Source organism: Aulonocara sp. 'chitande type north' Nkhata Bay, linkage group LG16 (assembly GCF_057382095.1).
Source record: "Aulonocara sp. 'chitande type north' Nkhata Bay isolate Kocher_YH1m ecotype deep benthic linkage group LG16, A_spYH_male_GT1.1, whole genome shotgun sequence".
NCBI lineage: Eukaryota > Metazoa > Chordata > Actinopteri > Cichliformes > Cichlidae > Aulonocara > Aulonocara sp. 'chitande type north' Nkhata Bay.
The window spans coordinates 25,962,499-25,978,109 of record NC_141359.1 but is presented as its reverse complement, the minus strand read 5'-3'; the positions used below and the strand labels follow the sequence as shown (position 1 = coordinate 25,978,109).

Sequence of the window (15,611 nt, the reverse complement as noted above, 5' to 3'; positions counted from 1 at the left end):
TGCAGTCATCTCTTCAATGCGCTTTTTAAGTAAACGTGTCTTGGATGGTAAAGTGCAGCTCAGGACTTACCCACGTTTCTTTCCCGCCCCCCACTGTGCTGCAATGACTGTGTTCCCTACCTTTATTCATTCACAAGCCCTGCCCTGTGGCCACACATGCTCATATACCTAGACCTCAGGTTATTGCAACATTTCTCGGGGTGAGGTCCAACGTGTGAAGTGGGCATGGGTGCAGCTTCTGAGTGATTTCCTTCCCACACTCTTTGTTGAAAAGTGAAGGAGATGCTCTCAGGCTTTCGTCTCTATTCACCACAGCCTTGTACGTCTAACGTTTTTAATCCTGTATCAACAGAAGGACAGGTATGTGTCTCACTCAAAGGAAACTACATCTTTCTTTTGAGCTTATTCAAGGTAATTATTGACAGAGTGATTGTGTGTGCGCAAGAGTGACTGATTCTGCTTTGGAAAGGAGACATTCCTGTTGGGTGTGTCAATATGAGCAAAGTATTTTTCAGCTGTTGAAAGCAGCAGAAAGTCAAACATCTGGTTGTCTAATAATAACTTTTTTTCTTGTTTTGATCCTGGCACGTCCACTATGTGGGGCTCACAAGAAGTTTTCATTATTTTCTTCAAAATGCTATTTTCTTGTGAGCACATTACTAGCAAATCCATGTATTGATGCTTAGATGCATATTCTGTCTGACGTTGGGGTCAGTCAAGGTTCATACAGTTTGATTCAGACCATTTACACATTTGTATTTCTAAATTCCCACATCTGCTCATAGCAAATACTTTGTGAGGATGTCCGCCAGTGTTTCGTAACCATCTGTTGAGTCTAATAGTTTCCTCAGTTAAGAGGTCTAGAAATGGCTTCAGTTTCAGGGCCATACCTAAAAATGAAATGCTGCTGTTGTGAATGAGAGTTTTTTTTTTTTTGTTTTTTTTTAACTTTCCTCAAAAGTGTTTTTGAACCTCTCTCTGTCTTTGTAGCGTCTGCTGGACATAATTTGATGGTGTTTTGTGCATCAGGAAAGTCAATACACTGTTAAAAAAGAAGCAATTTAGTATTGTGGGTCTTTGGGGATGTTGTTGTACCTGCTGAGATTATTAATGATTAGTGACGGGACTGAATTTCTCCTCACAATAAAAGTCAGTCTAGATAAGCTGGAACATTCATGCGTCGCATGGCCCTGACAGCAAACGGTTATTTATTTATTTTTCTTACTTAAAAATATAACTTGAAATACATCAAATGATTTCACTCGTCAGATTGTCCTCTCAACATACGGTAATCAATGCAACTTGGATATGCTCATAACATGGTTTTTGTTTGTTTAACCTTGGTAAACTGTATAATGCATGTGTGATTATGCTGCACTGAGACAACCAGCAATCAGACATACACCGCGTTGGTTTGAAAATTACACATCTGACTCTTCATTGTATTTTAGAAAACAAGCTTTCTGTCTAATAACAGGAATATTGGGGGATGATTTGCAACAGGCCTGATTACTTCAAAAAAGATTCACAAATTCAGTGAGGCTAATTGGATCATGAACAAATTAATTAATTATTTTGAGGCATTTGTATTGTGATTTTGGGATCTGCGTCAGACTTATTGCACCCATGTTTCCATTACAGATCTGGGGGTGGGGGGAATCTGACCAGCAGCAGCATGAATGGCATCCAAGCATAAATCTAGCTCCATTTGTTTTCCTGTTAGGAAAAACCACAGATTTTATGTCCTGACAGGCTGGAGTTTGTGCAACCTCCACAAACACAATAATTCGCCATGACGGAGAAAAGTGAAATGCAAGATAAAACTTGTGAGACAGTCCAAGTCACTGCATCACAACCACTCAGACTCACTACTACGTTCTGTAAAAAGTCTTTTATAGGGTGCTGCTCAAAAGGCAAAGTTCTTCATGTGACTTTTTGTCTTCATGTGTCATAATACATTTAAAGTTGTGCATTAACTATCAAACTGTAATTTCCAACAAATATTAAGTATACATTTAGTGAAAAATTCAGCCTGAAAACTGGTCTTTAAGTAGCTCTCGCCTGTGTTTGTGCCATTGATTTTTCCCAGCTGCTTTTAGCTCAGCAAGTCAAGGCAATCAACTGCTGCTTCTTTGAGATTCCCTGCAATTGAAATTCAGGCTAATGTACTATCATTTCTCAGCTCGTCTCCATTTCTGTGCTGAATGTCGGTGATGTGGTGTCACTCAGCCCCCTGGAGAGAAATTTGCTTCCCTGAAAGTCAACAGATAATGGTTCTAATGGGTTTGACGTACAGGACCAATTACAGGAACACCGCGTGTGTTCAGGTGATGGCAATTTATCAACTTTGCAAGTAAAAGGGGCTGAAAAGGAACTTTAAATAAGAAACAATAAGAGGATTTCAGAAAAAAATAGTCTAAAGGAAAACAGTTTCTTTTATTATACTTTTGCAGGGAAAACTAATTTGAATACAGCAGTGCGTGCTCATTTGCCACTTTTTTGGGTGCATCTGTTCAGTTGCTAGTTAATGTAGAAATCTAAGTAGCCAATTACATGGCAGGAGCTAGTTAAAGATGTCAAACCAAGCATCAAAATGGGGAAGAAAATGACTTAAAGTTTACGTCATCATTGTTGGTAGTGGTAGATTGACTGATTTGAGGGTACTACTGTTTTGGTCTAATGGTGTGGGAGATATTTTTTATTTTTTTTGGCATAGCTCGGCCCACTTATTACCAACTAAATATCACCGAGTATCACCTCAATTTGGTTTAATGAAGTTGAAAATGAGTTCACTGTACTCAAATGGCCTCTACAGCCACCAATAGAGCACCTTTTGGATGTGGTTGAATGGGAAATTCACAGCATGGATGTTCAGCTGCCAAATCTGCAGCAACTGTGTAATGCTATCATGTCAATATGAAACACATTCTCTGAGCAATGCTTCCTGGCAACTGCCATAAAGAATTAAAGCCGTTCTAAAGGCAAACACTGGTTCCACCCAGTTCTAGCAAGGTGTACTTAACAAAGTGGCCAGTGAGTGCATGTATAATGACATCAAGATAAACTCCTCACCACTGTGACTTTGACAGCAGTGCTGGCTTTTTTTTCAGCTGCTCCCTCCTTCACCGCTGGATGGAAACGCATATTTGTTCTGGGACAGATTTCACCCAGATTCAATATGCTTCCTATACGCAGTGTGCTTCCTGCCAGGTTTGAACCAGGGATCGTGACAGGTTATTACCGGAGCTGTGATATACATCTGCTTATTTCATTTAATTTTTTTTAACTTGTTTTTCATCAGATTGTATAGCAGCAGACAGTTTTAGTACAAGTAGGACAATAAACTGAAAATCCTGCTAATTTATTTGCAGTGTTTTTGTTGACGAGACATCAGACTTTACAGCTTGACAGCTGGCCAACTAGCTACCCAGCAGGGACAGTTACAATAAAGTAGAATCTGCACACTGTTCGCTCAACTTCCACTGCTTCATATCTTGCAGGCAGAGATAATATCTTGTCATCAAATACAAACATGGCTCGGAGCCTTTTTCCCAGTTTATCCCTATCCCGTAATGCAGTCTCTGAATGTGGAAAAGCCAGAGTCGACAGTCCCTGATCCACACGGACTGCCTTATTCACTGCATAGTCTGTGTGCAACTCAAGATGCTTAATATAGCGACATATCATCTTTCTTACTTTTTACCTAAAGTGCCAATCTACAGACAGACACAGACATTTATGTTCAAATAACACATTATTTTTCTCAAAGGAAACATTTCTTCAGCATCTCTTTTCGCCCTTGGGTGGGTCTTTGTTCCTGGCTTTTTAAGGACTACTTCCCAAAACACCCAACGTGCTCTGATTGGCTGGCTAGTTCTTGCTATGTTATGGCAAAAATCAGACATTGATCTCCAAATGAAGTCTCGTCAACAAGTATTACTAGCAAGAAAACAATTCAACTCACCACAGTTTATAGTGTCACAACAAAAGGGTCTGACTACTGGGCCTGAAGATTGATTTATTTCTTTAATTCGGTTAGAAATACAAAAACAAAACCACAAAACATTTCTGCTTGGTGGTTATGTTTGATTAGAGCAAAGTTTGCTTGTTGTTTATTGAGAGACTCGCAGATACATGAATGCCGTAAAACTGTGTATTTATCTACAAACGAGCCTTGGCTTTCACCTCAGTTATTCCAAATATTGTGAGTAGAAGAAAAAACACATCTTCAGAAAAATGTCTGTCATAACCTTAAGTAGGCAGTTATAACCCAAAATGCTTCCTAGCAGAAATATGAGACGGGTAAACATGCAAAACTCTAACAAAGGTTTCCTTCTTCACTCTGACTTCTCAGAGTCACCCTTTTTCTTCTGCACGTCGATTGCTAGTGACAGATAATAGTTTTTCTCCCGCAGCGCTTGTTGGGGAAGGTGTTACTAGACACGGGTGGTTTTCGAGTGATCCAAGGACTGATTAATTCATGACTGTAGATGAAACTGATTGGAGGGGGGGAATGGAGGGGGGGAAAAGGCTGTATATGAACTTGAAGCTCTGCCTCAGCTTTCTTTATTGCTATCCCCTTTAAAAAAAACCTTCATTTAGGTTTTGACACATTAGAAGAAATAAGTTTTCAAACCCTGTGGCACACTCATTTTCCCTTTATGTCCTTTCAGTATGAACCACATTTAGTTTGGGAAACGGTCACCAGAAGAGGTGTTGTGTAAGAAGCTGAGAGGAGTGGCCAAGTCTGAGGTCAGTAGATCAGATCATGTGATCCAGTGTGTCAGGGTGGGGTCAGACTAAGACTTTTCTTGGCAGACTAGGAGACACTGAGGATTATAATGCTTACAGGGAGATTTAGCTTTGACTAGAAAAGGATGTCTAGTAAAAGAGAGGCTTATTATTCCATGTTGAATAGGTAGATAAGTCTGACAGTTGATGAAATTCATTTTCAGTTTTCTTTAGTCTTGCTGTCATGCAGGCTGTTTGTATTCTGCTTAGTCAAAGGAAACAATTATAACAGTAATAATTAGACACTGGCTTGCTTCTTTATCTTGACCACAATGAGGTCATCTTTATTCTGGAGGAACTACACAGTGTGGTCCTTGCGCATTAAACTAATGACAGCCTTGAAATCTGCACAGATTGGGTCTGCCTTCTTGGCTTCTTACCTACTTTTCAGCTTTGTACTTGTTCTTTGAACTGTTTAAGGGCCTGAAATACCCAAGTTTCAACCCACCAGGCTTACAGTGAGGTTTTTCCTCCCTCCCTCGTTTGGAGGGCAATACAAAGAAATGTTGAAGAACCAGTCAGCCATGTGCTTTTAAGGACTGTGGTAGGTTGGCAGCTTCGCTGTCTTCACTTGTATTTCACAGCTGCTGAAAAGTCAACGATAAGCACAGTGAAATCATTGTAGACCAAATATAATGGGGGATTTCAGTGGTAGGCTTCTACACCCATCACAAATTTTCCTTCTTTCTTATGGTGCCTTCAGCAAGGTTTGCTGTACTTCCTGGATGTTGTTTTCTTTGGTTCTCTTTCCTAAAGTCTGCTCTAGTCTGGACAAGTTTAGCCTGCTGAGAAATACTGAGATTATATACACAGATTTTGGTCATATTTTCACTCTTTAGTGTTTTTGTTGGCAAGTCATTTTTTTATTTATTTAGTTTTTTTTTTAATGGAAGATTGAATGTTAAATCCTGTTTTTATAGAATATACCGTGATAAACATGTCATGTACCGTTATATCTGTCCTGCATAGTTAATTGCAGCCTGTTAATTAAAAGAAAAGCAGAAGAGTTTTCTTTCCATCCTGAATAGGTTGGCAACTTCTGTGAGTTTTCAAAATATGCCCTCAGTCAGTCCTGTCAGTGTTTTCCTCTGTGTGTGAGTGTATGTGTGCAGCAGTCAGGGAGGAGGAGCTCAAATTTTCTAGTTTCCCATTTCTGGCTTTTCTGGGAATAACATGGAATGTCCTGGTTCAAAGGCTGCAGTTGAGGGATGTGGTGGGAGGTAGTGGAGCACTGTGTTGTAAACTGCAAGTGAACAAGCAAAGTACCTTGGTGACTGATCAGAGGATGTATGTAACGTGGTATGCAGGACATTACATATATTACATACTTAACATACTTGGTGTTAGTGAAGCATTAATCTGTAATACCAGAGCTGGCATGTGATTCTTCACATCTCAGAAACATTGAATGTCTCACACTGCCTTGGTGACGCTCTCCCAGAATACCTCTGGATCACATTTCGTCCACATGTTTCGGGACCTGCAAAACTACATGCTTGTAGATTACACCAGCAGTGCAGTATCTCAGTCGTGCATCTTCTGTGTTTATTAGACCCCCTTGCTTTTGGTGTGACACAGCCATCACAGCCTTTAACTGTCTTCTCTGGTGAATCTGGATCCACCTCAAGCAAAGCTCCCTTGACGCTGTCTCCGTCAACAGAAATAATGAGATCATAACTATTTGTTCCACTTTCTCATTTCAGTTCAGAAACACCTTATCACCTTTTTCCAAAGGCCTGCCCTCTCGCATCTCTTGCAACATCTCCAATACATCCAGTAATACAGAGAAAAGTCACCTGTGGACACACATGTTAGGGCAACTTTTGCATTGCTAAGATTGAAATTTCCATTCCATTTTTTGGCCTCACCAGAATCGCTGGCTTTCCTTTTGTTTGTGTTGGATTTTTATATGACTAAATTTCATACATAAATCATTATTTAAGTCGTGTGTTGTCTCAAGACCATATGGCATTCATTTGCACTGTCACAGACATAAAACACTGACAGTCCTTTTCTTGTTTGGGCCATATGGCATGTGTGGGTGTATGTTTGTGCATTGCTGGTGTGGTGCGCCTCCACTTCTCAGCATCGCTTTGCCTGCGTGTGTTCGCACGCGCACGCACCCAGTCCGGTATGTGTGCAAGACTTTTAGCCGAGCGCCTGTGGTGACCAGAGCATTGTGTGTGTGTGTGTATATGTGTGTGCGTGTGTCCCAGCAGGAGGAATGCCAGCTCCTGAGCAGAGCCCAGTGACGGAGGAGGGGCTTCTGCTGACCATCCGCGACAGTTCAACTGGCCGCAACATGGAGGCTGACAACACCGCCAACAACATCCTGGCCTCCGTCAAAGAGCAGGTAGTGGGTTTCTTCCACTCACACTGTGCTAAAAGCCCCTTTGCTTCATGTTAAATCTCTGATATTACAGCACAGTTACAGCGTTTATGAACCATTATTTTGTATTGGGACATTTCAGAAATGCTACTGTTTACTGTATGCATGGCTTTTTTTCCCCCACTTATTTGTGTCACACAACATGTTAACACTGTAATTGTATAACTTAACGTTGAAAGTGGTCACATCTCAACGTGTGAGATGATGAAAAGATTTTCATTTACAGCCGAATCCTCATCATAGACTTTTATTTGCTTTATTCTATTGTGAAAAAAAGTGAAGTGGAGGAAGCTTGACAAAGAAAGCGATTCATGGTTTATCGCCTGCAGTTATGGCCTGGCTTGTATCAGAGGACAACTAGAAAGATCATCTCTAGCAGGGATTGAGAGCTTGAGTAGAGACGTGCCCTCTGACTCACTCCGTTTCCCTCTGTGATTCATCCACGCCCCCTTTGGTTTTTTACACACACTCCTTTTTCTTTCTGGCTTCACTCCAGTCCTTCATACTTCTTGGGAATCCAGCACAGGGCATAATGTGCTACAGAGATTTTGATCATTATTAATAATTTGAATTCCCTTGTGTGAAATCTTGCGTACATTTCCTGAACTACGCTCATGTTGAGCTAAAGTTTGAGAATGATTAATGGTTTTCCTTCATTTTATTATTAAAAAACTTTTTTAAAAAAGGACTGCACGAGTGCTATTAAGACTTGCTGCAGGAAAGTGGGTATTGTTTACATGTGTGAGGAAGGAAGGAAGGAAGGAAGGAAGGAGGGAGCACCTGTCATTGTCACTTCCTTCCTTAGAATAATCCTTGGTGGCTCATCCGGTTGGAGCAGATATCCATGCAGGCGAGCAGGAAGGGCGAGTAGCCTGCCTGAGCTGTTGCTTTTAGAATGACTGGCTGGAGGCATGGCTCGACGGGGATTCCTGCCGAAGAGTCGATACTTTAAAATTATAGTTCTCCTCGGAGTTTATGCAGGACAGAGTTGGAGAAATGAATAAAGGGATGAGTGCGAAGGAAAATGCGTAGAAGGTCAGAGACGAGGGTAGTTAGGGTTTCGGGTTTTTTTCCGTCCTCTACTTATATGTGAGGTTTTCCTGTGATTGTTGAGAGAAACCTTCGAGGGATCGCGCTGTGGATGTAAACATGCATGTTTTGTAGCCATGTTTGTGGTTAGGGCTGAAGCTAAGGAATGAAAGTGCTTGACAGGAGTGTTTGGTAAGTGTTTATTGTGTTAAGGCTGCATCTTTTATTTTTTGTCTTTGTTCTGCTTCTTTATTTAGCAGAGTTTCCTCTCTTTGACTAGTCTCGTTCACTCCTCGTCTTCCCTCCTCTTCGTTCTCCTTGGAAATTTCATTTTGTCATTGCTGTAGTTACAGCTGCACAGCCTTTGCCCAGATGCCCAAAGAAGGAAAGGCTCACCAACATGTTGGTGTTTATTCACTTGGACATGTCGCACTCTCTCTTTCCTTTTAACTACTTGCAAACATCAGCCTCTCTCTCCCTCTCTTTTTCCCCCTTTGCTTTCTTTAGCCTGTAATTTTAGGACTTGGTTGTGTTGCACTGTAGCTCCTGGAGTCCTGTTTGTGCTCTGTGCTTGTTTAATAGCAAGCACCATCTGGATGACACATCCATAATGGTTTATTACAGATCCAGTGTTTAAATGTCAAAGTATTTCTTGCAGCTCGTTCTTATTTGCCTCTGAGAAGCACGCGTGCTGTTTCTCAAGCTTGAGTCAACTCATAGCAAATGAACTGTATTGTTATTCAGTATTAACTTCATAAATTCTCAATCTTCAGACCTATCTTTGAATTAGAATTTAATTTAACCAAAGGGATGATTATTATTTTTATTATTTTTTAAATCTTTAAATCTGTCTTAGGTCTAATTAAAGCAATGGGGCAGCATTGGCACTCATTCAGACCAGACTAATTATAATTTGGTGTTTTTCATTATTTGATTTGATTTCAGTTCTTTTATTTTTACGTTCACTTCATGTTAATTTAGGTTTGTTTACTGAATGGATAAGCTTGTTTCTGTTGAGTTTTTATTGTTTTAAATCTTTATTTTGCGGTAAGTTTTTAGGATTTTGAGTATTTCTTTTTAATTATAGATGGGTAATTTACATGGGGCAAGATTTGAGGAGTTCAGAACACGGTTAACTATGTAGGCCTCCCAGTCTTAATAATCGAATGTGCCAACACCTCTTCACTCTTGTAATAATAACAAATTTGACCAAATTAAAAGAGACTAAAACTACAGGTCTTTCCCGTATGTATCTATATATATTTGTTCCGCATTATTCAGGCATATCCAGGCAAGTTGCATCTCCTTCGGAAGAATACTCGCTCATCTTCTCAGTAAATTCCAAAGAATTTGGGGTTGGATGCACAGCTGCGTGCTTGTTCAGAGATTCATCTGTAGGTGAGCATCACCTTACTCATTATATAGCTGAACGTGGCTCACGATATTCAGTATGATTATCAAAACATTTGACCTAAATTAATTGAATGCAGTTTAGACGCACAAGTACCTGCTCTGAACAAGCAACATAAGAGGAAATAATATTTGTTTCTACTTTAAACATGTTGTTTGTTTTGTACATTTGAGTTTAATGAATCATTTAGTGCAGACGTTATTCCTGTCACATGACACCGTGAAGGCTCTAACTTCCTGGTTGTCTGGGTAACTTTCTGTGTGGAGTTTGGATGTTCTCCCTGTGCCTCCATGGGTTTCTTCCAGCTACCGCCGGCGTCTTCCCACAGATCAGACATGCTTGTTAGGTTAACTCCTTCTAAAATAGCCATGGATGTGAGGTAGATTAAGTGCTTAAAGTGCATAGAATAAAGTGCTATATGAATGGTTGAATGTGGGTCGCAGTCTAAAGCATTTCGATTGGTCAGAGTGACTAGAAACTGCTATAAAAGGGCCACGAAAGCCCCAGTCCCTTTTTCATTTCAATTTCTATTGGTGAAAGGAAAAAAAAAAACTAGAAAATTGTGGTTTTTGTTCTTCTCCAACTGTATTTTTAACTCGTGTGTATTCGTGAAGAGCATGTGTTTGACATTTAATATTCTGTTTTCTTTCCAGTTGTAATTTTTGTAGCATCAGAACACAATTTGCATTAGTTTTACATAAAGTAGGTTGTAGGGCTATGCGATATGACCAAAACCTCATATCCCGATATAAAAATTCTATCGTCCGATAACGATATAAATCACAAAAATGTAACCTTTTCTGTAAATTCTGTGAATCTCGACTTGCGGGAAGTGTTTCCAGCTGCGCGTCATGTAGCTGGAGTCCAGTGTTTTAACCGATGCATGAAACGATACATTTTTAGACATAAGTTGTAACGGCTGCTGTTTTCTTTGAGAGAATTTATTACAGAGTTCTGCGGGGAAAAGCCGGTTCTAACGTTTGATGCTAAGGTTTATTTTTTAGCACCTGGCGGCTCTTTTTTACGTCTCATCCGTAAATAATCTGCTCTTTCACGTGATTCAGTTTATTTTGAAAAGTCTCAACAGGATCTTGAGCTTTATTGTGAAAGGTTTATGTGGAACATAAACAAGCAGACACGTGATGCTGTTACCGTCGTTGTTGCTAACCACAACACATAAAAACAGGCGCTTGTCTATCTGTAATGTGGTTATTTTAAATATAAGAGAAATAGAGAACTTTAAGAAATTAATATAACCACTACAGTGACCATCAAAACGATGAAAAAATATTGCCGTAAACAGATTATTTTTGCGACACCACGAAACAAACGATAGCGTAAAATGAAACGATAGACGTTTTTATATCGTCATCCGATATATATCGTTATATCGAACAGCCCTAGTAGGTTGTGTGTCAAAGGATGTTGTAGTAGTGTAGTAATTTTAGTTTCCATTGTACCCAAATAAAGTGTTGTATGAGTGGATAACCTAACAGGAATGTGTATGTGTCTACACAAATAATTCCATTATGTTGGTAGACTACAATGCAAATTGAATTTATGATTGTTGTTATTTTGATATGTGAGACAATGGCATTACAGATTATAGGGAGAGTTACGCAAGCTGTGAAATACTGAAAACATCCTAAAGCCAAGAGATGGGCTTCTTACAACAGTGTCCTTTAAATTTAAATTAAATAGTGTCACATTTGGTGGTTATTAAAATGATTATTTTAGAGATGATGGCTGCGATCTATTCTCTGGGAGCTCATTGGTAAGGTAGTTGGGTAATTTAGTAAGTAAGTGCATTTCATGTAAATACACATACTGTAAAATGTAAATGAAAACCTTTTATAACGTTAAAGTGATTGTTGGTGAATAATGGTGGCTGCATCAGACACCATTGTCAGCAGCCTTTAAAAACAAGCCAAATTGAGACTTGAAACAGCTATATAGGAGCTCTTTGGCTGTCTGAGTGGGAAGCCATGACATCCACTGCGCAGGCATTAATGAGGTAGAGGTCAGGTCTTTAAAGGGCCATCTCATTGATCAGTTTGACCTAATCACTGCTTTCTACTGCTTCTCCCTTGAGAGAAATAGCTGCAGAAAAGGAGGGTCCTTTCGTTGCATCAGCTTCGATCTCATCAGCACCAAGTACTTCTTATACAAACACTTCTCTAGTGGCCCCTCGGTATACCTATTTTTAGGTATGTTAGTATTAAGTAGGTTGCAGAAACAGACAGAGGGGGAAGGATGATGGGTGACGATAACGTTTGCGCTTTCCTGACAGCGTGCACGCTGTACACGTAAAGTCTGTGCATAGTTGACCTGTTATTAACTTAAACCTTGAAATGCCAAACTGTGTTTTATTATTTGTATTTTTAGAAGTTATAAAGCACGGAATTTTTTTTTCTTCAAACTTTTTTGTGGAATAATATAATAATTCTTCTATTATATCTGCAGTACTTGAGTATTTCCATTAAAATTCGTGCTCATGAGCAGTTCAGGCAGTACTTCAAAATGTTTTTAAAGCAGTAGGAGCTTCAGGTTGGAGCTGATTTACTTCTTTATCCTTTATTTTGGAAAAGACTGATTGTTTGCTGATGTTACTCTATTACAAATATGATTTACTGTTGTATATTGTGAGTATAGTTCATGCAGTAATATGTTACACAATACACATTTGCAAGTGCACTAAATGTATACAAGAGGTTCCACACTAAAGAGACTGCAGGAGCCGATCCTTTCCTGCTCAACATTCCCACTTTACTTCCTGGCCTTTCCCCTCTTTCCTCTCGCTTGCTCTGCGTTGCTGTTGAGGCATTTTTTCAGGAGGGGGACTGTTTTTTTTTTATCCTTTATTATGACAGGAAAGCTCAAAGAAGTAGACAAAGAGCAGGGGGGAGACGACGCAAATGCCTCTGGGGTGGATTCAAACCTTTGCCTAATAGTTCGCCTGCTCAACCTGTTGGGCTAAAGCAGTGCCGACTGTTGAGCTATTTTAATGAGGGATTCTGTCCAAAAAATGCTGCTGCTACTCAGTGGATCCATAATGCAGTGGTTTACACATTTACCTAACAAGTGAAAAGATCCCTAGTTTGATCCCAGGAGGAAACTGTAGTTCTTTGGAGGTTGTATCAGGAAGGGCATCAGCATAAAAATCTGCCAAATAAAATATGTGGCGCTACATGCTGAAGTAACACTCAAATGTGGTAACCACAACCACAGCTGCTCTATCATGGCTAGACTGATAGACCAGTATCAGTGGTTTCAGAATTAGTCTGCCTCAAGCATTGCAGAGACGTGTCCCTCGAGCAAATGAGTAATATTAAGATTGTGGTGTGTTGATTTTTGGAAATGAAACGTTTTGCTGCACTCCCGTTCCTCCTCCATTATAAAGCTTTGTTGTTAGAGTAATGCTGTTATTAGCTGTGCCTGGACATGCCTATATGCATGGCACAACTAGCAAAAAGTTGTGTTCCAACACACCACCGTACAAAAACAAAACAAAAAAACACCACCACCATCACCACAGTGGAATTTTCCCACTTTGTTGGAGTCAATTACACATGAAAAATCTGTCTGGTGGTAAACTGAAGTTACAGTCTGTGACCCTGATTTCATCCAAATCAGGCATAGACACACGCACGCTGGCATTCTTCAGAGCTCAGGAACTGACCTTGCTTTCAGTGCTACAACTTTACCCTGTTAAAGGCTTGATGAGCTGGCTGAAATATTACTCACTTGAGATACCCATGAAAGCTTCTGTCTTGTTTTAATGAAGCCCAAGTCATCTTTGTCCAAGTGACCCAGCTTAAGGAGTTAATAGTTGGGGTCAGAGAAAAGCTCAGAGGCAGTGGGTTTTTTGGCCATTATGCATTTCCATGCCCTAAGCCCACAGAAAGGTTGAGTTCCCTCCGTAGGCGATAGTGTCTGTTCCACTTCCATAGGTGAAATAAGGATTCTAATTACTATCGACTAGTGATTTTCTCCACTTCTCGGGGTCTTATCTGCCTTCCTCTGCCTGGTGCTGCTGCTGTGACACAGGCAAGGAGAAATCTAGAGGCATAAGCATTCTGGCCTCGATTATAGTCATAAAAATGGAAGCCGGGCTCCGAGCAATTACCCCATGGGGGAGCAGGACAAGTATGAGAGAGAAGTGAGAGAGATTCAGAGGGGAGAGATGCAGGTGAAGGAGAGTGCGCAGATATACAGAGGAAAGACAAAACGCAGAGATGCCGAGTGGGGGGGCAGAAGCGGGAGTGTGAGCATGATGGAGAGAGGCAGAGTCAGAGAGGCTGTCACCTGTGAATGGTTCACTAAAGCTCTCTGACAGGAGGCTGTCAACGTAGACGAAAACAGAAAAGAAGGAAAAGGGGAAGAGAAGATAATCTGCTCCCAATGTGACACGATGTCAAAGGAGTGGTCTGTCTAGCCTGGCGCAGCAATGCTGTTTTCTACCCAGCCACGGGAACTCTCCCCCCTCCCCAACTAGCCTGTTAATACTCATCACCATCACTGTCATCATCATCATCATTACCACTATAATCATTGCCACTGTCAACAGCACACACAGGGAACCAGGTCATTTGGAGCAGGAGTTTCACTTCTCACATAAGAGGGTAGGAGTATAATAGTCCTTGGAATTGCCATGCATCCATGGATGAAGTTCAGGAAGATGGCTGGGTGAATCCAAAGTGAGGTTCGTGTCTTTATCCCAAACGCCGCTTAGTTGAGTTGCACTAAATGACTGTGGTAATCGCACAAGCCACTGCAGTCTTTGTTCACTGCAGCAACCTCTAGACTGACGGTCCTTAAATTGCTTACTCACCTTATTATACCTTAGAGCAATGACACAACACTATTGATCTCTCTGTGGAATTGTATGTTCACACGTCTGTGATTTCACTGCTGCAGTATTTTTGGCCCCTTTTCCACTTGAGAAGATACAGATTGTCTTTGAGTTACTTATTTACTGGCAGTATGTCTTGGTATTATTATCAACATCATCACATAAGAGCTTTTGTTGAGGTTCAACAGCTTGTAGCTGCTCAGAAACAAAAGCAGCTCTGGCGCAAAACTTGGATGAAAAGACTTGGTGAAGAAAGAAAGCGATGACGAGGGATGAGGGATGACGGCATTAGATTAGCGGCACAGGCTTTAGAAATGTTTCCTTGACAGACATAGCCCCAAACAATAAGTGGGTGACACATGCTTTTATAACCAGGTTTAATAAAAACAATACCATAAAGACTGAGGTCCATTTGTCATTAAAATACTCGATTGGGTTAGGTTTTGTAGTTGTTAGTCAGGTAGTTAACACGGGTTTATTATTTAAGATAATTATTGCGCTCAGCTAATTAGTGAAGATCTCGTTTCCACAGTTACTCTGCCTGTTAAATGTGCTCCGTGTCTACTACCTGGAGAAAGCTACCGGAAAAACGCTTTATTCTCTTCCTGTTTTGGTTGTACAATCAAGCCTTCCTTTCCCCAGCAGAGTTGCCCTTTGGCAAACACAATTATAGAGTGAAGCGAGGCTCATAGCAAACCAACCTAAAGGCCGATTGTGCCATTATTCTGCATCCACTGCACAGTGCAATGAACATTTGCTCCATAATGATCAGTCAGGTCAAACAGTGTTTCAGTTGGCACTTTAAAAAGGAGGAATTGTATTTTGTGCTGCAGCGTTTTTTTTATAACAAAGTATTTAAAGCTTCAAACTGCTCCTCTTGAAATAGTGAATTTGTATAAATTGTGCTCTTTAGCGTAATTGTGTTTCATGCTGTAAATGCTGTTGGGGTGGCGGTTCAAAGGACGTGATTTTGTTGGGAATAAAAGATGTACCACTTGAGTCTTTTTTTTTTTCTTTTTTCTTTTTTTCCCCCTTTTAATTTCCTCCAACTATTAGTGCCAGTCACACACAGTGTTGGTCAAGTTACTTGAAAAAAGTAATCAGTAACTAATTACTGATTACTTCCCCAAAAAAGTAAT

At 40.3% G+C, this 15,611-nt stretch overlaps 1 protein-coding gene across 6 annotated transcripts in view; it reads left to right on the top strand.

Annotated features, from left to right (window-relative positions):
* Window positions 1-15,611, top strand: part of LOC147311666 (plakophilin-4-like) — a 96,430-nt gene that overhangs the window by 14,231 nt on the left and 66,588 nt on the right. For 4 of the 6 annotated variants that reach the window (XM_086267665.1, XM_086267662.1, XM_086267663.1 and 1 more), the window contains exon 2: window positions 7,008-7,144. In XM_086267665.1, coding sequence (XP_086123791.1) covers window positions 7,016-7,144 — 129 coding nt within the window. In that variant the 5' untranslated portion in view covers window positions 7,008-7,015. Of the gene's footprint in view, window positions 1-209; window positions 361-7,007; window positions 7,145-15,611 lie in introns of those variants that run through there. The other 2 variants (XM_086267661.1, XM_086267660.1) reach the window with 2 other exon arrangements.